The sequence below is a fragment of the Lucilia cuprina genome, chromosome 6, assembly GCF_022045245.1.
Source record: "Lucilia cuprina isolate Lc7/37 chromosome 6, ASM2204524v1, whole genome shotgun sequence".
NCBI lineage: Eukaryota > Metazoa > Arthropoda > Insecta > Diptera > Calliphoridae > Lucilia > Lucilia cuprina.
This window is the reverse complement of record NC_060954.1, coordinates 16,230,359-16,255,773: the sequence shown is the minus strand read 5'-3', so window position 1 is coordinate 16,255,773 and position 25,415 is coordinate 16,230,359. Positions and strand designations below refer to the sequence as shown.

Here is a 25,415-nt window from a genome sequence, read left to right as displayed (position 1 = left end):
TTGTCAGTAGACACAGTTTTTCTATAGAAAAAGTGTTGTCATTAGACACAGTTTTTCTATAGAAAAAGTGTTGTAATTAGACACAGTTTTCTATAGAAAAAGTGTTGTCATTAGACACAGTTTTTCTATAGAAAAAGTGTTGTCATTAGACACAGTTTTTCTATAGAAAAGTGTTGTCATTAGACACAGTTTTTCTATAGAAAAGTGTTGTCGTTAAAGTGTTGAAAAAGTGTTGTCATTAGACACAGTTTTTCTATAGAAAAAGTGTTGTCATTAGACACAGTTTTTCTATAGAAAAAGTGTTGTCATTAGACACAGTTTTTCTATAGAAAAAGTGTTGTCATTAGACACAGTTTTTCTATAGAAAAAGTTTTGTCATTAGACACAGTTTTTCTATAGAAAAAGTTTTGTCATTAGACACAGTTTTTCTATAGAAAAAGTGTTGTTATTAGACACAGTTTTTCTATAGAAAAAGTGTTGTCATTAGACACAGTTTTTCTATAGAAAAAGTGTTGTTATTAGACACAGTTTTTCTATAGAAAAAGTGTTGTCATTAGACACAGTTTTTCTATAGAAAAAGTGTTGTCATTAGACACAGTTTTTCTATAGAAAAAGTGTTGTCATTAGACACAGTTTTTCTATAGAAAAAGTGTTGTCATTAGACACAGTTTTTCTATAGAAAAAGTGTTGTCATTAGACACAGTTTTTCTATAGAAAAAGTGTTGTCATAAGACACAGTTTTTCTATAGAAAAAGTGTTGTCATTAGACACAGTTTTTCTATAGAAAAAGTGTTGTCATTAGAGACAGTTTTTCTATAGAAAAAGTGTTGTCATTAGAGACAGTTTTTCTATAGAAAAAGTGTTGTCATTAGAGACAGTTTTTCTATAGAAAAGTGTTGTCATTAGAGACAGTTTTTCTATAGAAAAAGTGTTGTCATTAGAGACAGTTTTTCTATAGAAAAAGTGTTGTCATTAGAGACAGTTTTTCTATAGAAAAAGTGTTGTCATTAGAGACAGTTTTTCTATAGAAAAAGTGTTGTCATTAGAGACAGTTTTTCTATAGAAAAAGTTGTTGTCATTAGAGACAGTTTTTCTATAGAAAAAGTGTTGTCATTAAGACAGTTTTTCTATAGAAAAAGTGTTGTCATTAGAGACAGTTTTTCTATAGAAAAAGTGTTGTCATTAGAGACAGTTTTTCTATAGAAAAAGTGTTGTCATTAGACACAGTTTTTCTATGGAAAAAGTGTTGTCATTAGACACAGTTTTTCTATAGAAAAAGTGTTGTCATTAGACACAGTTTTTCTATAGAAAAAGTGTTGTCATTAGACACAGTTTTTCTATAGAAAAAGTGTTGTCATTAGACACAGTTTTTCTATAGAAAAAGTGTTGTCATTAGACACAGTTTTTCTATAGAAAAAGTGTTGTCATTAGACACAGTTTTTCTATAGAAAAAGTGTTGTCATTAGACACAGTTTTTCTATAGAAAAAGTGTTGTCATTAGACACAGTTTTTCTATAGAAAAAGTGTTGTCATTAGACACAGTTTTTCTATAGAAAAAAAGTTGTTGTCATTAGACACAGTTTTTCTATAGAAAAAGTGTTGTCATTAGACACAGTTTTTCTATAGAAAAAGTGTTGTCATTAGACACAGTTTTTCTATAGAAAAAAGTGTTGTCATTAGACACAGTTTTTCTATAGAAAAAAGTGTTGTCATTAGACACAGTTTTTCTATAGAAAAAAGTGTTGTCATTAGACACAGTTTTTCTATAGAAAAAAGTGTTGTCATTAGACACAGTTTTTCTATAGAAAAAAGTGTTGTCATTAGACACAGTTTTTCTATAGAAAAAAGTGTTGTCATTAGACACAGTTTTTCTATAGAAAAAAGTGTTGTCATTAGACACAGTTTTTCTATAGAAAAAAGTGTTGTCATTAGACACAGTTTTTCTATAGAAAAAAGTGTTGTCATTAGACACAGTTTTTCTATAGAAAAAAGTGTTGTCATTAGACACAGTTTTTCTATAGAAAAAAGTGTTGACATTAGACACAGTTTCTCTATAGAAAAAAGTGTTGTCATTAGACACAGTTTCTCTATAGAAAAAGTATTTGTATTTAGACAAAAGTTTTATATAGAAAAAGTATTTGTCTTTAGACAAAAGTTTTATATAGAAAAAGTATTTGTCTTTAGACAAAAGTTTTATATAGAAAAAGTATTGTCATTAGACACAGTTTTTCTATAGAAAAAATGTTGCCTTTTCATTTTGTACATAAACTTACACAATTTTTTTTAAAGTTTATAAAGTTATGTCATTCTTAAAACAAAGAAGAAACTTTAACAAATTGTTGTTTTTTTATAAAAATAAACCAAATATATGTCAAGGTAACTAACTTATTATGTCCTTAACTCCATCCCATTCGGATTGAGTATGTGTGGCTGGTTCATCAAGATTTCTCCTACTCCTCACACATGTCTAGTTGAATGCTTTGTAACTTTTTGTCGAATTGTTATGTAAATGTTGTTTGTCTTCATCAGTTGTTTCATTTTCAAGCCAAATAAGGTTGTATCATGTTATTGTTATTCTCCTCCTTAACGTCTGCTTCATGTGGCACGACATGTTTAACAGAATGATAAGCAAGAAACAAAAACTCAAAACTAAAACTAAATCTGTCTATAAATGGCTAAGATATGTTTAAAATAAAAACCCTAAACATAAAAACCAACAAGTGCTTCCTTTTGTATCAAATGTGTCACTTACGATGATGTGCGATGAGTAGACGTTTCTAAAGTGATTGTAAAGTTGCAACAGGAAAAAAATCTACAAACTAATCAGAAGTGTTATCTTTGGCAAGTATAAGTACACGCATACTAGCAATAAAGGTAATTATGATGATGGGAGTTTAAGAAACAAAAAACTTATGAAGGAAACTTGTTATTATTGATTGACTGATTAAAGGCGAAAGATCAAAGTGTTTTATAAAATGAGTTATAACCTTGTAATTGTAAAAAAGTTATCAATCAGTTAAGATTAGGAAAACAATTACTTAAAAGGAAGACTATATAAATAGAGTCACACGATTGAAAGTGTTTTACAGAGTCAAGAACATTGTGTCTGATGATAACACTTCTGCTTGAGAAAATTTGTGTCTAATGTCCATAGTCTAGTCTATAGTCTATAGTGTAGTCTATAGTCTAGTCTATAGTATAGTATATAATCTAGTCTATAGTATAGTCTATACTCTAATCTATAGTCTAGTCTAAAGTAAAAGCTATACTCTAATCTATAGTCTAGTCTATAGTCTATTCTAAAGTCTAGTCTATAGTCTAGTCTATAGTCTAGTCTATAGTCTAGTCTATAGTCTAGTCTATAGTCTAGTCTATAGTCTAGTCTATAGTCTAGTCTATAGTCTAGTCTATAGTATAGTCTATAGTCTAGTCTATAATCTAGTCTATAGTCTAGTCTATAGTCTAGTCTATAGTCTAGTCTAGTCTAGTCTAGTCTAGTCTATAGTCTAGTCTATAGTCTAGTCTATAGTTTAGTCTATAGTCTAGTCTATAGTCTAGTCTATAGTCTAGTCTATAGTCTAGTCTATAGTCTAGTCTATAGTCTAGTCTATATTCTAGTCCATAGCCTAGTATTTAGTCCAGTCTTTAGTCTAGTTTTTAGTCTAGTGTGTAGTCTAGTCTATAGTCAAGACTATAGTCTAGTCTTTCATCTAGTCGTTAGTCAAGTCTTTACTCTAGTCTATAGTCTAGTCTATAGTCTAGTCTATAGTCTAGTCTAGTCTATAGTCTAGCCTTTAGTCTAGTCTATAGTCTAGTCTATAGTCAAGTCTATAGTCTAGTCTATATTCTAGTCTATAGTCTAGTCTATCGTCTAGTCAATAGTCTAGTCTATAGTCTAGTATAGTCCATAATCTAGTCTATTGTCATGTTATATCTAGTCCATACTCTAGTTGCTAATGTTTTTTTTCACATGATTTATTGGGAAATAGTAGAAAGATATTGGCAACATTGCTGGTGACCCACTTTGAATACTCTTTTTTAATTGACAAGTGAAAATCTTAATAAATTACATGGTTTATCTAAAAATTAATGTTTCTAATCATAATTAAATTAAATTCTATTTTTACTTTAATCTCCCATCAACTTTGATCTTTAAGTTTTATTTAACTATTACATGTATGTTTCTTAAGTCTTTTGTTTTGTTGGATTGCGTTGTTGTTATTTGGCGCACTGAAAAAAAATTTATTAGATAATTAAAAACAAATTGTCATTAAACACACCCTTAATGTCAAAAATTTGCCAATAAAATCTTAAAAAAAACCGAATATAATTCTCTAAAGTCAATATGTCTTGAAACATACAAACAACAATTCATTTCGACTCAACACACATCACAGCCCACCTGATATATATTTATATATAATTAAATAAATGAACAAATAACAATGAATTACACTTTGATTTGAAAGACACGTCCCAACGACTACAACAATGTGAACATTGCAAATAAAAAATTGTTACATTTATCGCAATTATATGACGACTATAATCTATAACAAACTGTGAAAAAATTGCGACGAAAAAACAAAAACTAAAGCAATTGAAAATTTTCGACAGTTGCCAAAAAACGAATTAAAGACAAATCAATTGTTTTTTAAACGTTTATGTATCAGTTTTTTCATGGTTTTAAAGTATCAAACATTTAATCCTCTTTGGAGGGAATAAAATATTGAAAGTTTCTTGTTGGTACTTTATAGTTTTTTTTTTTTTAGTTTGTGTTAAATTTGTTGTTTTTTGGTCATGAAACACCTACATTATTGTTTAGAATTTAACAGATACTTTTTTATGTAATTTGTTGTTTGGTTTATATGACTTGTTATTTTGACAGCCATCACTTTTAAGATTTTAGAACATTTTATATCTTAGAAATGTTATGGGAGTTTTGGTCTACAAACGAAAAACTTCCCACATAAATATACATGTGTGTTAATAATGGTGATAACATGACTGTATAAGTTATAAGTAAAAAATTATTGTTATTAGACTGTTTTATTGTCTGATCCATATATAATATTATAAGATGATCGATAGTAGAGATTTTTGAACTATATATAATGTAGATCAATAGTCGAGACTTTGATTGAACTATATTCTACACTATAAACTAATCTTTACATTAGATTATAGACTAATCTATAGTCAAGACTATAGACTGATCTATAGTCAAGACTATAGACTGACCTATTGTCCAGACTTTAGACTGATCTATAGTCCAGACTATAGACTGATCTATAGCCAAGACTATAGACTGATCTATAGTCAAGACTATAGACTGATCTATAGTTAAGACTATAGACTGATCTATAGTTAAGACTATAGACTGATCTATAGTCAAGACGATATACTGATCTATAGTCAAGAATATAGACTGATCTATAGTCAGGACTATAGACTGATCTATAGTCAAGACAATAGAATGATCTGTAGTCAAGTCTATAGACTGATCTATAGTCAATACTATAGACTGATCTATAGTCAAGACGATAGACTGATCTATAGTCAAGACGATAGACTGATCTATAGTCAAGACTATAGACTGATCTATAGTCAAGGCTATAGACTGGTCTATAGTCAAGACTATAGACTGATCTATAGTCAAGATTATAGACAGAGCTATATTTAAAATTATAGACTGATCTATAGTCAAGTTTATAGACTGATCTACAGTCAAGACTATACAAATCTATAGTCAAGACTATAGACAAATCTATAGTCAAGACTATAGACTAATCTATAGTCAAGACTATAAACTAATCTATAGTCAAGACTATAGACTAATCTATAGTCAAGACTATAGACTAATCTATAGTCCAGACTTTGTAGTCTGTATATGATCTAGAGCCTTGTCTATAGACCACTTTAAGTTAAAATGAATATTTTTTAATTATTATTAATTCCTTAACAAATTAGAAAGTGATTAAATATCAAAACTGGTCTGTCATATCCTTATTCCAAATTTTAATGTTATAGTCTAATAAAAGAAAAAATCCAATAACTCTTATAATTTCACCAAAAACAAACAAGAAATTCAAAATTTCAAAGTGACAAAAACCAAACATTCTTGCTTTAGTTTTGTTTTTTATTTATAATTTTTATTGGCCATTAAATTTTACAACTTGAAAAAAATATATACAGACGAGGTTGTAAAATAAATATCGCCCAAGCCAGCATAAAATACTCCTTAGTGTAGAAATAAAGCAAAAAGGAAAAATGAAAACAAAAAGACATATAAAAATCGCAAATAGTTAGATGTTGTGTATTTCTCCCCAAGATCTGATAAGATTTTGTTAACTCTTTAACTAACTACTATTTTAGCATTATAAATGCTAAGCAGCAGTTAAAAGCTGAAACCAACCACACCGCAGCACAGCACAGCAAAACATCAGTGAAAGTCGAACGAACGCATATCACATGTCAGCAAGTTGTTTCTTTAAGTGTTGTAATAAATTATCTACCACATAAACAAAAACAAAAACATTAAAAGAAATCTACATTTTGTTTTTGTAATTTTTGCAAAACTAACATTAAACATTTTGTGGTCACTAACAAACAAAAAAAAAAAAATCAACTGCAGCCTATTGATAAAATTTGAAGAAAAAAAATCCATAGAAACAGATTACCTTGAGGCTGCTTAACTCTTGTTTTTTTTCACAAAGCTAACAAACAGGCTAAAAATCTTTAGAAAAAATTATGTAGAGCATTTTATAGAAACCGAAAAAATACAAAATAAATATAAAAATTAATTCGACAACATAAACACATACTGAAGCATTGAAACTGTAACCCATAACAGCTGTAAACCAAGCTATGGTTGTTGTTATTCGGAAGAGCAAAAAAAAAAGACTTAAAGTTTAACATAAATTAGACCAGATCTGTTATCAGCTGAAACCAAAACAACCGAATTAATTTTACATTAAAGGTGTACACGAGAGTACTAAATTGTTTTAAACACGGTAGCAGCCTTTAAATTTTGTTTTACTAAAACTACTCTTGTTAAGAGTTTTGTTGTTGTAGTTGCTGTACTTGTGCACTTGCAGGAGGATTGGTGTGGGAAAGCATGATCTAATCTTTTATAACATAAATTCGAGTTAAAAGCATTTTTGGGTGAAAGGTAGGTTATGTGGAAGAAATATTTATGTGGGATCAATCATTTAAAGCGGAGGAATTAGAAACTGCATCTAAAGATCAGTGTACAATCTTAACTATAAATCAGTCTATAGTCTACAATACAGATCAGTCTATAGTCTTAACAATAGATTAGTCTATAGTCGAAACAATAGATCAATCTAAAGTCTAAACTATAGATCAGTCTACAGTCTAAACTATAGATTAGTCTACAGTCTTGACTATATCAGTCTATATTTTTGGCCAGATAGGTCTATAGAATATTCTAGACTTAAGATCAGTCTACAGTCTTGTCTAAAGATCAGAATAAAGTCTGTACTATACTTCAGTCTACAGTGCTGATCAGTGTATAGTCTCGGCTATAGATCAGTATATTGTGTTGATCATAGATCAGTTTATTGTCTTAGGTAAAGACAAGTGTATGGTGTCGGCTATAAAACAGTATTTGGACTCGGCTAAATATCAGTCTAAAGTCTTGACTAAAGATCAGTCTATAGTGTTTATTATAGATCAGTCTATATTCATGACTATAGATCCTTACTATAGATCAGTCTATAGTTTTGACTAAAGATCAGCTTATATACATGACTATAGATCAGTATGTACCCCTTACTATAGATCAGTCTATAGTCTTGACTATAGATTACTCTATAGTCTTGACAATAGATCACTCCATAGTCTTGACTATAGATCACTCTATAGTCTTGACAATAGATCACTCCATAGTCTTGAAAATAGTCTTGACTATAGATCACTCTATAGTCTTGACTATAGATCACTCTATAGTCTTGACTATAGATCACTCTATAGTCTTGACTATAGATCACTCTATAGTCTTGACTATAGATCACTCTATAGTCTTGACTATAGATCACTCTATAGTCTTGACTATAGATCACTCTATAGTCTTGACTATAGATCACTCTATAGTCTTGACTATAGATCACTCTATAGTCTTGACTATAGATCACTCTATAGTCTTGACTAAAGATCACTCTATAGTCTTGACTAAAGATCACTCTATAGTCTTGACTATAGATCACTCTATAGTCTTGACTATAGATCACTCAATAGTCTTGACTAAAGAACACTCTATAGTCCTGATTATAGATTACTATATAGTCTTGATTATAGATTACTCTATAGTCTTGACTATAGTTTACTCTATAGTCTTGATTATAGATTACTCTATAGTCTTGACTATAGATCACTCTATAGTCTTGACAATAAATCACTCTATAGTCTTGACTATAGATCACTCTATAGTCTTAACTATAGATCACTATATAGTCTTAACTAAAGATCACTCTATAGTCTTTACTATAGATCACTCTACAGTCTTGATTATAGATTACTCTATAGTCTTGACTATAGATTACAATATAGTCATGACTATAGATCACTCCATAGTCTTGACTATAAATCACTCTATAGTCTTGACTATAAATCACTCTATAGTCTTGACTATAGATCACTCTATAGTCTGGACTATAGGTCACTCTATAGTCTTGACTATAGATCACTCTATAGTCTTGACTATAGAACACTCTATAGTCTTGATTATAGATTACTCTATAGTCTTGACTATAGATCACTCTATAGTCTTGACTACAGATCGCTCTATAGTCTTGATAATGGATTACTCTATAGTCTTGACTATAGATCACTCTATAGTCTTGACTATAGATCACTCTATAGTCTTGACTATAGATCACTCTATAGTCTTAACTATAGATCACTCTATAGTCTTAACTATAGATCACTCTATAGTCTTAACTATAGATCACTCTATAGTCTTGACTATAAATCACTCTATAGTCTTGAATATAGATCACTCTATAGTCTTGATTATAGATTACTCTATAGTCTTGACTATAGATCACTCTATTGTCTTGAATATAGATCACTCTATAGTCTTCACTATAGATCACTCTATAGCCTTGACTATAGATCACTCTATAGTCTTGACTATAGATCACTCTATAGTCTTGACTATAGAACACTCTATAGTCTTGACTATAGAACACTCTATAGTCTTGATTATAGATTACTCTATAATCTTGACTATTAATCACTCTGTAGTCTTGACTATAGATCACTCTGTAGTCTTGACTATAGATCACTCTATAGTTTTGACTAAACTAAATTTATTACAAAGAAAATCTTGATACTATTGTGATCTTTAGCATTATAATAATTTAGAAAGAAAAATAATTTGTTTTTAATATTTATAAACATTATAGCATATTAACAAATTATAGGGCGTGCTAAAGCTTTTGGAAAATTGTGCAAACATTTTATGATTCATTCAAACATTGTTAACATTTATTTTTAACCAAAAAATTTTTTATTATTGTTCTAAATTTTTTCTATTTAATTTATTTTCTTGTTCATTTGTTTGCCACTTGAGTAGTTGTTGTTAAAATATTTTTTATTATTTTTTCTTAACAATTTTTGTTAAGGTTTCCATCATAGTCATCATCGCCATCATCTGGGGTGTCTACATAAAGAACGGAATGTGTCTGTTTAAGTTTCTTTTAATTTGATTGATGATTGTTAGTTAAATTTATAACATTTTGTTGTTGTTCTGGTTATACTGATCTTAGAATATTTTAACATTTACTTTAATTTGTTGTTAAAGTTATTTTTTTTGCAAATGGTAAAAATAACTAGTTTTATGTTTCTTGTTTTTTTTTAACGAAAATATGGGGCGTAGATTTAAATAAATTTGTTTTAAATATTTTAAGTTTTTTAGTTTCTTTTTTATGTTCTTACTTTATTTGTCTTTTAGCTAAAGTGCTGAATTGTTAACTAAAAAATATTTTAATGAATTCAAATTAATTCTAAACCGTTTATAATAAATTTAATTAAAGAAATTAACTAATAAACGTTATGATTAAATCATAATGTTTATTTAAATTATTTTTATTATTAAATTAATTTGTTTTGCTTTAATAATAGTTTGTGTTGTTTTCGCGCTTATAAATTATTAGGATTTTCTAAGAAGCTTTACATAATTTAACGAGTTTTTGAGAGGAGTAACTTGAGAACTTTATGATAAAGACGTTGATAGAGAATTTTTAAAAAAAAAGATCATTAATTTGTCAAAAATTAAGCCTGGATTAAATTTAGTATAAACTATAAAGTGCTTTCATTAACATAACTTATTCCTAGAGACATTAGCAAAGGTTTTTGAATTAGACCTAAGGTATAGTCTGGACTGTTGATCACTTATTAGTTTCTTACTAAAGATCAGTTTCAATACTATAAGACTGATATATAGGCAAGACTATAGACTGATATATATCCAAGACTATAGACAGATTTATAGTCAAGAAAATAGACTGATCTATAATCAAGACTATAGACTGACATATAGTCAAGACTATAGACTGATCTATAGTCTAGACTATAAACTGATCTATAGCCAAGACTATAGACTGATCTATAGACAAGACTATAGACTAATCTATGGGTAAGGCTATAGAATGATCTATAATCAAGACTATAGACTGATCTATAGTCAAGACTATAGACTGATCTATAGTCAAGACTATAGACTGATCAAGACTATAGACTGATCTATAGTCAAGACTATAGACTGATCTATAGTCAAGTCTATAGACTGATCTATAGTCAAGACTATAGACTAATCTATGGGCAAGGCTATAGACTGATCTATAATCAAGACTATAGACTGATCTATAGTCAAGACTATAGACTGATCTATAATCAAGACTATACACTGATCTATAGCCAAGACTATAGACTGATCTATAGGTAAGGCCATAGACTGATCTATGGGCAAGGCTATAGACTTATCTATAGTCAAGACTATAGACTGATCTGTAGTCAAGACTATAGACTGATCTATGGCAAGGCTATAGACTGATCTATAGTCAAGGCTATAGACTGATCTATTATCAAGATTATAGACTGATCTATAGTCGAGAATATAGACAGATCTATAGTCGAGACTTTATACCGATCTATTGGCAAAACTATAGAGTGATATATAGTCTAGACTATAGACTGATATATAGTCGAGAATATGGACTGATCTATAGTCATACTATAGAATGATCTATAGTCAGGGCTATAGACTAATCTATAATCAAGACTATAAACTGAACTATAGTCAAGACTATAGACAGATCTATTGTCAGACTATTGCCTGATCTCTATGCTGATATATTGTCAAAAGTTTTCATAATTTCTTTATTCCCTCAATATTTTGCTCTCAATTTCTTAATTAATCGAACGTTTTTCGCGTACACCAGATCTGAGTGTAAATCATATATTTGTTTAAATATTTTGCTGTTTATTTTTTTGCCATAAATATTTAGTTCTTTTACTACAACTACTTTTACAGTAATTTAAATTTGACCAACCGACCATCATCATTATGTTCTCTTTGGCAGCAGCAACAGCATCATCATTATCATCGACTACAACAACATGTTTTTTTTAATAATAGAGGGTCTTTACAATGGGGCCATCAAAAACTCATATGCAATTCTATATAATTATAAAGAATTGTGGGGAGGAGGCCAAGAAAAACATAGAACAACAAGAAAATAAAGCTTTTAAAATTAGCAAATTGTTTAATGATAATGGGAAACAGTTCTTCGTTTATTTTTGGATTTTTTTTTTATTTTTAAGTATTTTTTAAAAATTTAAAGTTATATGAAAGTTAGGTATACGGAAAACGTTATGGAATGTAAATTATAGTGAAATTTTTTCTTAATGTTTGCATAATGGTTTTAAGAAGGAGATAATTAAAAAAATATATCAATTATGATATTTAAAAAAATTTGTTACAAATATTGTGGAAATATTTATAAACTATCGATCATTCTATTCAAATATCAATTCTATTCTTCTTCTATGCCATAGATCAACACAATGTTCTGTTTAATTACCCACGAAACAATTCTTGAGAAATATCTCATACATTCCCTAACAGTGCAATGTAACAGCAACGTCATTTAACAAATGCTAATAACTTTTTGATTGGTTACTCATACATTTATTACTCATATGTACATACATATGTACACATGTACCAATATTCTATGTCAAATGCATAATAATTTATGAATAACTATTTTACTATTTATTACCGACTGTGAATACATCTGGTCCATCAACTCACACACACATCATACAGCAATAAGATTCCTAATGAATTTACATGTTATGGCCAGGGCCACCACATAAAGTGTTGGTCTTAAGTACTAAAATTGCAATCATTGACATTAATCAAAATAACATTTAGATGATGTGAATGAAAAAGAACAAGAATGAGAAGGGTTCTTAGTTTAAGGTCTAGTATTCATTGTATAAATTGTTCAAGTACTTTATGGAAGCTAAATGCCAAACTAGTGAGTTAGAATGTTGGTTTTGTTGGAGTGCAGAGATAGTAGTGGGTTTAGAAACTAAGTGGGAGTTAATCACTGTAGCCCTTTTGAAGTTGACTTGTCATTTTTGAAAAGTCTAGTCAATAGTCTAGTCTATATTATAGTCTATAGTCAGGTCTATATTATAGTCTATAGTCTAGTCTATATTATAGTCTACAGTCTAGTCTACAGTCTAGTCTAAAGTCTAGTCTACAGTCTAGTCTAAAGTCAAGTCTATAGTCTAGTCTATAGTCTAGTCTTTAGTCTACTATATAGTCTAGTATATAGCCTATCTTATAGTCTAGTCTATAGCCTATTATATAGCATATTCTATAGTCTTTTCTATAGTCTAGTCTATAGTATAGTCTATAGTCTAGTATATAGTCAAGTCTGGTCTATAGACTTTATAGTATACTCTATAATCTAATCTATTGTCAAGTACATAGTCCAGTCTATGTCTAGCTTATAGTCTAGTCTAAAGTCTAGTTATTGTCTAGTCTTTAATCTAGTCTTTGTTCTAGTCTAAAGTCAAGTCTATAGTTTAGTCTATAGTCTGGTCTATAGAGTAGTTTAAAGTATAGTCTATAGTCTAGTATATGGTATAGTCTATTGTTTATAGTATTGTCTAAAGTCTAGTTTATAGTCTAGTTTAGACTATAGTCTAGTCTAGACCATGGTGTATTTTATAGGCTAATCTATTGTCTAGTCTATTGTGTAGTCTATAGTGTAGTCTATAGTGTAGTCTATAGTGTAGTCTACAGTGTAGTCTATAGTGTAGTCTATAGTGTAGTCTATAGTGTAGTCTATAGTGTAGTCTATAGTGTAGTCTATAGTGTAGTCTATAGTGTAGTCTATAGTGTAGTCTATAGTGTAGTCTATAGTGTAGTCTATAGTATAGTCTATAGTGTAGTCCATAGTCTAGTATATAGTCTAGTCTATAGTCTAGTCTATAGTCTAGTCTATAGTCTAGTCTATAGTCTAGTCTATAGTCTAGTCTATAGTCTAGTCTATAGTCTAGTCTATAGTCTAGTCTATAGTCTAGTCTATAGTCTAGTCTATAGTCTAATCTATAGTCTAGTCTATAGTCTTTTACATAGTCTAGTCTATAATTTAGTCTATAGTCTAGTCTTTAGTCTAGTCTTTAGTCTAGTCTTTAGTCTAGTCTTTAGTCTAGTATACAGTCTAGTCTATAGTTTAGTCTATAGTCTAGTATTTAGTCTAGTGTTTAGTCTAGAGAATAGTCTAGTATGAAGTCTAGTCAAAAATGTAGTCTATAGTCAATTCCATAGCCTAGTCTATAGTCTGGTCAATAGTTTAATCTAAAGTCTAGCCTATATTATAGTCTATTGTCTATAGTCTAGTCTATTGCCTAGTTTAGACTCTAGTCTAGTCTATTGTTTAGCCCATGTTGTTTATAAGGGCTAATCTATAGATTTGTCTGTAGTCTGTTCTATACTCTGGTTTAGTCTACAGTCTAGTCTATAGTCTTGTATATAGTCTAGTCTGTAGTCTGGTCTATAGTTAAGTCTATAGTCTAGTGTATTTTCTATTATATAGTATATAATAAATAGTATATATTCTAGTCTAGATTTTTGGCTAAAATCTAGTCTATAGTCAAGTCTATAATCTAGTCTGTATCCTATTCTATAGTTATAGCTATTTCCGTTTTATCATACATAACCTTTAATTAATTAAAGACTTTGAAAAAACTTTTTAATTCTATTTCCTAAGAACTATTTCCCTGCCTTTCTTCATAAGGCGTCTCTGAATATACTAGGTCTGGTGTTGTTGATAGATTTTTTTGTTGTAGCTGTTTCACTATTACGAATTGTACATGTTGTTAACATCAGATTAAGTTGTTGTTTCTACCAAAGTCATCTTTAGAGTCTTACATTTAGTAATTTAAGACAAATGATGATGTTTCTTTTGAACTGTTTCAACTATTCCAACAAGTGTTTGTCTACATTGTAAGACATCAACCAACCAACCTTCTTTTTGTGTATAAAGTAGGCGCTTAAGGGAATGATTTAATTCATCTTTTTGTAATGCCAGCAGAAACTAAAAAAAATGTATAAAAACTAAAGCTCTTAAATCAATTTAATGTCAGTTATTAAAATAGGCTTTTAAAATCTTAAGAACTTTACAAGCTTAAAACACTTAATTATTTCTTAAGATATAATCAATTAATATCTATTTTTTGTTCTCTCTCTGTTTTTAGGAAAACGTTCCAATGATCTAACGAATTACGAAACTACAAATCTACAGCCACCCCAACATACACAGCCGTATCATCAGCTACCAGCCGATCTATCAACCGAAAGCATACAAAAAGAAGCCGCATTAGTACTTGCCCAGGCCAAGCGTCACAAGAGCATAGCAGAGAATGGTGAAAATATACCCACATTTAGAGTGAAAACTAAACGTAGTGGAGACACCAACCCCAAAAAATTTCATTCGTTACCCTTAAGAAAGAAGAAAGCTACCACTTCCAAGCCAGTAAGTCGTAGCAATAGCGACGCTGCTGCCAAGAAACCCACCAAAAGACCATCAATTTTTAGTATTTTCAGTCGCAAAAGTGACAGTAATCTTAATCAGGCCGTTGATCGTGATCCTCGTTTTGAAGATAGCGGTGGTAGACGTTTGGTAAGAAGTAAAAGTGATGTGGGTTCTTCTTCTTATAAACTAAAGAAAGTCTTAAAAGATTCCAAACCTGCACCAGCAACTGCTAGCAGTTCGGGTTCTAACCGTCAACTACAACACACACAACTTAGTCCCATTATAGAAAACGATTCTAGAGAAGACTGTTTCGAAGAACAATTCAATCGTGAACGTCGCAAATCTGATGCTATAACGGATAGAGAAAAACATGAAAGTGGCCTTAAAGAACTAATAGCTCGTAGTCGTTCGCAGACAGAGCTAGATGGTAACGTTGTACGCAACCCCATATCGGAGAATATAAAAGAGAAAATTTTAACCCTACAAGCTAAGTCACAAGAAAACATGCACAGTTCCCAGTTGCCAGCCCAAAAGTTGCCCCTTACCAAGGGGCAAACTGTCAACGGCATGGTGAAACGTTTGTCTATGGAGAGATTTTCACCACCACCCACTATAATGGGTCCCGCCTTCTCCTATATACGACCCAATGAGGGCATTACCTATGCCCAATTAGAATTGCAAGATGATATTGTACCTCAACGCTCTACACTGACCAGAAGAGATTATACACAAAGAGTATCACCGGTAAGAGAGTATCGTTCTCCAGCCCGCGACTATCGTTCGGCTTCGAGAGATATTTTTACACCCGAAAGAGAAATTTTACATAATAACCACCATCGTAGATCAGAAGATCAAACTGATTTTATAGCTAGTCATGCCACAGGTAGAAATCAATACTCTCCCAATTACAATACCGCAAATGGTACCACCACCATACATATAGGTGGCTCTTTCTCGCCCTCACCCTGGCAACAATTGTCACCCCGTAATCTCAGCGATGAAGATGAAGGCTTAGGCCTAGAAACACGCAAATATTATGAAGAAGAGCTACAAAATAAACGCAGCAAATCACCTGCAGAACCACCCATAGTACCCAAAATCAGAAGCATAACTCCTCCTAGAGAAAATGGTTTTCATACAACCGAAAGATATATGTCTCCAGCTCGTGAAATACCCATTAATAACGATGATATGGGTTATCGTCGAGCTCGTTTGGAATCTAGAATTTTAACACGTAAATATGGTGACAATAATACTCTAGAGAGAAATGGTTATTATCCATCGAGGGAAAATTCTCATGAACGTGTACTGGAAGATGAACCAGATAATACAGCTTATCATCGCCGTCGCTACCTCAGTCCGGAAAGGGAAATAGTACGTGATTCCTATGAACCACGTTTTCACAAACCCGAAGCAACTGAAATTCTTAATAAATACTCTCCCGAAAGATCCCATTTGGATATTATTGCCCCTTCTCTAACACAAATTTCCACTTCTACTCTCCCCAAGACAGAGAAAACTTCTCGCTATAAACATACCAAATATTATGATGATGGTCATGGTCACGGTGTTAAGGAGGTGTATGAACGTGAAACTCAATTTGATAATGAAGGCAAACCACATGTACGCGAGTCGCGACACCGTGAACGTCTTGACTCATTTACGGGCAAACCCATACGTGAAGCTTCCCCTTTAATGGAGCGTCATGTATTGACAGATTATGAGCCGAAGTCATTGGAATCTCAGTTTACCAGTACGGATCAGTATCGTTCATCACCGGAAAATATGAAACGTTATGAGAATTTGGAAAGAGGTCTTACGGCACGCCAGAGCAGTGAAGATCGTTGGCATAGCAGTTTAAAGCGTGATAAGTTGCAGCAACGCAGTTTTGATAAGGGCGACTCGGGTATTGAGAATGATTTCCGCAAGGAGTCCTTTAATGGAGATATAGTCACGAGGTAAGAATTTTGAAAACAATTACATCCTACTAAGAAAGAAATGTAAAATTGTAAACTTTGATCTAGTCTATAGTCATGCCTAAAGTTTAGTCTAGTCTAAAGTCTTGTCTAGTCTATAGTCTAGTCTATAGTATAGTCTGTAGTCTAGTCTATAGTCTAGTCTTTAGTCTAGTATATAGTCATGCCTAAAGTTTAGTCTAGTCTAAAGTCTTGTTTAGTCTATAGTCTAGTCTATAGTCTAGTCTATAGTCTAGTCTATAGTATAGTCTATAGACTATAGTCTAGTCTATAGTGTAGTCTATAGTCGAGTCTATAGTTTAGTCTATAGACTAGTCTATTGTCTAGTCTATAGTCTAGTCTATAGTCTAGTCTATAGTCTAGTCTATAGTTTAGTCTATAGTCTAGTCTATAGTTTAGTCTATAGTCTAGTCTATAGTCTAGTCTATAGTCTAGTCTATAGTCTAGTCTATAGTCTAGTCTATAGTCTATTCTATAGTCTAGTCTATAGTCTAGTCTATAGTCTAGTCCATAGTCTAGTCTATAGTCTAGTCCATAGTCGATAGTCTATATAATATAGTGTGTAGTCTTGCCTAGTCTATAATCTAGTATAAATCTTAATCTAATCTATAGTATAGTCTATAGTCGAATCTATAATCTAGTCTATAGTCCAATCTATAATTCAGTCTTTAGTCTAGTATTTACTCTTATCTATAGCCTAGTCTACACTCTATAGTCTGCCAACAACTAATTGTTTTTCTTATTTCACCCGCAGCAAATGGCGCAAGCGCACCATAGCCGATGACATCAAGAGCTGTGAGAATTTCCTCAAGAAAGAACGACGACATTGCGAGCATCAACGTTGTGGTAAGCGCAAAGAGAATTATATCTATCGTGAACGTTCCATAGATGACGGCTCTCACTTTGATCCACATTTAGATAAATATCCAACGACAACAACAAGCAGTACATCCGCCACTCTACGACGACGTGATCAACATTCACAAACCGCTGCCCATAGTCGTCCAGAAGATAGTGCAACATTGAAACGTAATAAGAAATTGGGAGGTTTTGAAAAAGTGAAACAACTATTTGGGGCAGGTACTGTTGTAGCAAACGATAAAAAGGATGTGGAGAGAAAAAGTATGAGCAGTAGCACCAGCAGTAGTGCAGGCACACAACAGACCATTAAGTCAAAAGATAAAGACAAGTATATGGTTAAAGAGGAGGAAATGCGTTCCAGATATCGAGAGTATAATAGTGGTAATGGTGTGGGTAGCAACAACAACAAGAACAACAGTAAAAGTATTGGTGTAGGCACACAAACAACACATCATACCAGCACAACAACTACAACTATTTTGCAAAATGATAATATGCGCGAACCAAAGGTGAGTGATCAATGAGTTTTGGAAAAGTATAATTCTTATTGAAAACATTAAGCTTTAACAAGAACAGATGAAAACTTAAAAAAGGTGATAATGATGATGAAGACAGCTAAAGAAGAACAACAAAAAAATCAGACAAAATTAACAAAATAAAAACAAGAATTAGTAATTTGAAAATGATTCGATTTGTTGGTTAAAATTTCATTAGTTTCTGTAGGAGTAAGAGATTTAAGTACATAGACCACGGAAATATATCATCATCGTCATCGCCAACTTCTTCACTTGAAAGAATGAAGAATGGGTTATTAAGACTTAGAGAGTAAATTAAGCAAAAACACAAGATTCATACAGCTACCGGGGAGTTCAATGTTCGATTTCTTTAATTCATTCTTTTTTTACATGTTTTTTTTCTCTTGGTGTTGGGGGTTTATTAATCTCGGTAATTTTTTTTCCAACAACCATATATATTATTGTTGGGATGCTTAATTTTATTTGGTTAACAAATTATGATTTGTCTTTTCTATTTTTCTTTTATATTAAACAAGAAAGTATATTTTCTGTGTGTTATTTTTTTCATTCGTTCTTGACCCTCAAATGCTAATGCCTTTTAGTGGTCATGGGAAGCTGCTAATTATGGAATTTCTTTCTTGTTTATTAGGGTGGGCTACTTAAAGTAAAAAAAAAATTTGTGTGTTGGCGTAACCAAATTAAGTTTGTCTATTATTATTTGTTTTTTTATTTATTTATTAGGAATTTATACTTTCATTGAGTTTAGTTACTATTTCAGTTATTTTTCTATGCAAAATATTTTTACCTTAAAATAATAGAAATTTTTGAATAGTTTTACAATTTCTTATGCCCTTTAGTTCTGCTTTGTGTTACAAATTTTTGTAACGAAACAAGTGAAAGATTTTTTTTGTTTGAAATTGGGTTTCTGTTACTTAATGTCAGCTGTTTTATAGTTTTGCCATTTTTTTGTTTTTTTTTTTATTCAAATACTGAATAGTGACATAATTAGCAATTGTTATGGTAAATTTTTAATATTTTAAACTTATTTTTTCTTTCTAAATTAAAAAAAAAATTAAATGAAAGTTAAAACTAAGTTAACAACAAATTAAGGTTTAACTTTACAACGTATAACTCAACTGAATGTATTTAACTGACTAGTTACAACACTAGCTACAAATGCTCGCACGCAGATCACGTTTAGTCTAAGTTCATAGAAAATCAAATAACCTAAAAGGATATTTCAAAATTTCCATTTATAACACATCTTTGAGACATATGAAGAGCTCAATTTTATAACCTGGTTCATAGACCATTCAACACCTCTCTGAGTTACTTACACATAGCATTCAGTTTAGAGTTCTGTCTCTAAAATTCTAAGTTTTAACTCTTTTTCTCAATACTAGATGTATCTTATACCTTTGTTAAAGAAGTGTCGCTGCGTATCGTAACAACCGCGATACATACACCGACCAATGAAGATGCATTCGTTGAATACTAATTCATAGCAATATGCCTCAGTAATGAAGCTCTTTCAACGGGATATCTAAAATAAAGTTGGGCAAAAAACACTCAGGGGATTAGCTTGAATAGCATTCTCAATGAATGGTGAACGCTCTCATCACATTATAAGGCTTTCAATTGCAGCCACCTAAAGTTACTTCTTAACACTAACAGGATGACGGAGTGCCTTCTGTGAACAACTGCCATGAAGGCCTGATTTCAAGATGGTCCTTTTCATTGCCAGGGTGAGCTTTTTTTGACGACTCACCATTCTTTCTTTTCACGCCACGTGTTACTTTTTAACAATAAAATGATAGCGAAATACCTTATGTGAACAGCTGCCCTGAGGGGCTCATTTCAAGGTGATCTTTTTCATTGACAAAGTAAAAACTGACAATTTTTGTACATAATTTTGGTGGTCCATATACAAGCACTTTGTCCAAGTACTTGCTACTTTGACTATTGCTATGCCGTTGCTTAACTTCTGAGATGCAAAACATCACTTTTGTTTATAATCACGCAGATAGGATGGTGGTCTGTTGAATCGGCAACTGCACCTAGATTTAATATACTCACCACCTACTGGTATAAATACTTTGAGCCCTAAACATACCCGTACAAAGAAGGAATATTCTTCTATAACTTGCATACCATTCAACAAAGCATTCATGATACCAACTTAATTTCAGCACTTAGTCCAACAGTCACTGCTCTGCTAGGTATTTGTTGTCTTGACAACAGCACCGAACTTATGCAGAATGCATCATGAATTTGGATTTAAACCATAGCAACAACATACATCACGAAGATGTTGGTACAAGACAAATTCCGAAACTCTGCCCTCGTGATACAAGATTGGTTCTCTGAATCATTCCCAGAAAAGACCAAAGATATATCATGCAAAGTTTATAGTAGCTACATAGCGAGAAAGATCACCGAGAAAAAATGCCCCCGGGGGTACTCTACAATAATAAAAATATCCGTTGGGAACTAGTTCCAGATATTTGTAAGGAACTCTGTTCAGCAGGGAGTTAAGAATTTCCACGTTTTAGGATTCCATTACTCTGTCCTGAAGACTAAAGATTTTCGTGATACCAGATTGGTTCTCTGCTTAGATCTTATAACAAATCATCGAAGATGCATTTTATCTATTTATAGCCCAAGGGCTGATCCAGGGGGGGTCATGTTACCTTGATGAATGATTCCATGTTAATGTTATTGCAATTCCGGGAAAAAGAGGTTCTACTAATACCTCGCTGCAGTTTAAAGCTGAATTCGCAGGAAGGGGTTAAAAGATTGATAAACGGTGAAATATAAATTATCGGGATAAGTTTCTGTTAACGCTCCTAGAAACAAACCACAGACTGTGAATTGAAAAAATTTTGAATTTGAGCAGAAAAAATGTTGAAATGCAAAGATTGGGTAAGAGTTGGAGTGAGATGCACCATCGGATACTTGTATCTGATGGATGTGATGAATCCTGACTTATATCTGTTGAGATGTCGGAAGAAAGAGTGATATGATGGTTAAAAGTTTCGGTTGAAGCTAGTTGAGACGTTGTGGAGAGGTAATACCTTAACATGCGCAACTTATCACAGTAGGTCCTTGTGGCCACTGAAATAAGTCTGTTATTTAAATATACTATGTTTTCCGAGCCACCAATTACGACACCTAGGTGCTGTTTGCCGAAACAACAGATGTCATCTTAGAAGTGTGTTTGAGCGACATATATAAGGGGCGGGAATGCACTGGGGTGAGTCTTTAGATGATGATAATGTTTGTAGGTACATGGCATTCCTTGTGGCATCAATAGGCTGTTTTCGTCTGATGTTGGGTCTGCCTCTTTTATCGGCTCTAACCAGTGATTGACTTTTTCATTGTCGGGGTTAGATTGAGCTTTTCTCATGACACCTGTTATTCCCCAACGGAACTACTATGGCAAGAGATTAGATAACTCGAGCAAAGGGCATGTATACTGGACCCTAAATTCCATATACGTAAATTGCCACCGGTGTGTAAGATACACTCTGGGGCGGTGGTTGCAAAAGCTTACCCGTCAAGGCGTGTGTTAAGGTAAAGAACTTTGACATTCAGTCCTGGCACTCCAAATTGACTGAAGGTAACATTCCCCCGTTATGTGAATAACGTATGTTCCCTCAAAGATAAAGTATTGACTTTCTCGTGAAAAAAACACGTTAAACCTTATCACCATTATAAATGAGTAGATCCTGGTCTGAAGACAAATATTATCAGATATATATGAAAGTCATTTCCACTAGATGAAGTTATACGTACTTCTGATTTTAAATACTATGACTTGTTGTGTTTACTCCCTCTCTCTCGCTCGCTCTCTCTCATTGCAACTCATTTAAAAAAATAATCTCTCGCTCTCTATCTCTCTCTCTTTTTGCAAATCATTTGAAAAAATAATCTGACAAAACTATATAATCCAAATTTAAAATTTCTTTGAAATACTTCAGCGAAATTCTTAATACCTCCAGCCTAACGCTTAATGATTTCTTAAAACGTAAAACAGCTAATATATTAGTAATCACATTTATCATCAAATTTATTTGCAAAAAAGCTTAAATGTCTACCAATTGTTATTTTTAAAATTTATGTTTCACAATAAAAACTCCACCTTTATTTTTTTAAAACAAAAAACATTCTTAAAAAGGCAACCTTAACTAACTTCATAAACAAATATTCATATTTTGTAATCCCCATGTGGAAACATTTATTTGAGGCAACATTTTAAAAGGATTATGTCGCCACATTTTAAACCAAAAAAAAAAAAAAAATGATGCAACAAAATTGCCGGCATACCAAATTTTTGATAAATGTATTTGAAATTGAATTTGGAAAAGTAAATCCCATCATTATATGCAAAATAATATTTTAAAGTGTCAAAAATTATTTGATTGTTCTCTTCTCAGCTGCATTGTAAAAAGAACAGACAGTAATAAATTTTTGAGAAAAACAAAATAAGCATTAAACTCACAAAAAAAGGAATGCCTATGAAATACTAACGACTCTTGTATAAACAACATATAGAATCGGATCCCCTTAAAGTTTTTGTTTTTAAATTTATGGTCAAACATAAATAAGATTTTAAACTTAAAACTGAAGTTATGGAATGTTGCTGCAACGAAGCAACAAAAAATATTTAAACACTTTTAAAATATGTTAAATGTTATGGGGGTATAATGCCTCATTAGTGGATAAATAATATCAGAAAATTTCTATCAGGAGCTTAATATTAGGGTTAACATAAAATCTTAGACTAGACTATTTTAAATTCTAGTCTAATGTATAATCTACAGTCTAATCTATGGTCTAATCTTTAGTGAAGTTTGTAATTAAGTCTATAACCTATCCTATATTCGAGTCTATAGTCTAGTCTATAGTCTAGCCTAGTCTATAGTCTAGTCTATAGTCTAGTCTATAGTCTAGTCTATAGTCTAGTCTATAGTCTAGTCTATAGTCTAGTCTATAGTCTAGTCTATAGTCTAGTCTATAGTCTAGTCTATAGTCTAGTCTATAGTCTAGTCTATAGTCTAGTCTATAGTCTAGTCTATAGTCTAGTCTATAGTCTAGTCTATAGTCTAGTCTATAGTCTAGTCTATAGTCTAGTCTGTAGTCAGTCTTTAGTCTAGTCTACAGTCTAGTCTATAGTCTAATCTATAGTCTTGTCTATGGTCTAGTCTAGTCTATAGTCTTTGCGTTGTCAACATTGCATAGTGTTGTTTTACATACTCGACAACGGATGTTATTAAAAAAATTTGTATCGATTTGGAACCGGGTGTGTATAAATTTTTTCCCTCTGTGTATAACATTCAAAATGTAGCGGCCCTTTGTTTTGGAGAATATGATCTTGATACCCTTGACAATTGTAGGGTTTATTATAGATACCCAGTGCTCGGCAATCGTATAAGAGCCTATGGAAATTCCATCACGATCGAACTCTTAATAGAAATTAAACGGAGATTTTGGTCATTCTCGAATACTGATATTAAACCATTTGCTCCATTGAAATATTAAATTCTAAAAGTGAAGCAGTTAACATCGATTAATTAAATTTTCAATATTTAAAATCCATATGGATACCAGTATCATCAAGTGTGACATCATCTTAAAAACATCATTCAATTTAACATTCCCTTCCAAAACTACTTACACATGTTTGTACCTCACAAAACTGTAGTTAAAACTGTAATTTATGCAAAATCATCTTCAGCTCCTTTTATAGATAGCAACAATAGCTTCTACGGCTGCCACTACAATACATACACCAACAACAACAACAAAACAAAAAAGGGTGTCAATATGTCAACTTACAAGTGTGTTGCATAACTTTCAAGATCATTCACAAAGAGATGAAGAACGTGAGAGAGGGGAAAAATCCCATACATGATGATCAAAAAGGAGGCAGTAAAACACACGTGAACACAACACTACTTGCAACAAACATGCCAACAACATTCATTATGCAAGACAGTAACGTTTCTTTTTTTAAGATTTTATTTAACGCCTCCACACACCACACATTCACCAGCAAAGGAGTCATGAACACGAACATGAACATAAGCATGTACCAGCAACACCGCCACCACCACCATGAACATCTTTTGCAACTGTATACTTAGTAGTGGATAGTCAACAACATATATTTGTTGCAGCCACAACATGAAGATGGCATCTATTTTTTGTGTTGCTATTTTTATTACGAGTATTTTATTCATGTCATGCTAATAGCAGCTGACTTTTAACTATTTTGTTGGCAAATGTTGTTATTTATATTGTTAGTGTTGCTGCTGTTATTGGTGTTGTTATTGCAGTTGTTTTTGTTAATGTTGGTGGTGGTGGGAAACTCCTTAAGAGCTTCCTTATGGATTCTTTAACATTTTATTGTCTGTTTATATCTACCGCTACTTTTTTCCTTAAAGAGTCAAATGTTTATTATTTTTTTCTATTTAGGCAATAACTATGAGTGTGTCTGTATGTCAGTTGTATGATTATGCGGAATATTTGTGTCTCTATGTCTGTATGTTAGTGGTAATAATGGTCATTAGTTAATGTCTGGCAACTACATTGTTTGTCGTATTTAATGTCATAAATAGAAAATTGTTTATAGTTATTTAGGCATTAATAATGTGATAGGGTTTCTATTGCGGAAATGTTAGAAAAAATAATATGATTTGTTCCGTTATGGAAAGTTAATTGGAATCCTTTGGCTTTTACGATTTTTGATATATACATTTAACTTAACAAGAATATAAATCCGAGTTTTGGCTTTAGGTTAAAGAATAAATGATGACAAAAACTTTTGACTTTAATGAAAAGTATTTAAATTTTAATTTTATTTGGGAAATGCGCAGATGATAGATAGATAGATAGATAGATAGATAGATAGATAGATAGATAGATAGATAGATAGATAGATAGATAGATAGATAGATAGATAGATAGATAGATAGATAGAT

The 25,415-nt window shown here is 31.6% G+C and overlaps 1 protein-coding gene across 4 annotated transcripts in view; it reads left to right on the top strand.

Annotated features, from left to right (window-relative positions):
• Positions 1–25,415, top strand: part of LOC111683229 — a 94,982-nt gene that overhangs the window by 57,784 nt on the left and 11,783 nt on the right. Inside the window, exons 1-3 of one of the 4 annotated variants that reach the window (XM_046953632.1) lie at positions 14,803–17,038; positions 17,814–17,902; positions 17,975–18,426. In XM_046953632.1, the coding sequence (XP_046809588.1) occupies positions 15,585–17,038; positions 17,814–17,902; positions 17,975–18,426 (1,995 nt within the window). In that variant the 5' untranslated portion in view covers positions 14,803–15,584. Of the gene's footprint in view, positions 1–14,802; positions 17,039–17,810; positions 18,427–25,415 lie in introns of those variants that run through there. The other 3 variants (XM_046953631.1, XM_046953630.1, XM_046953629.1) reach the window with 3 other exon arrangements.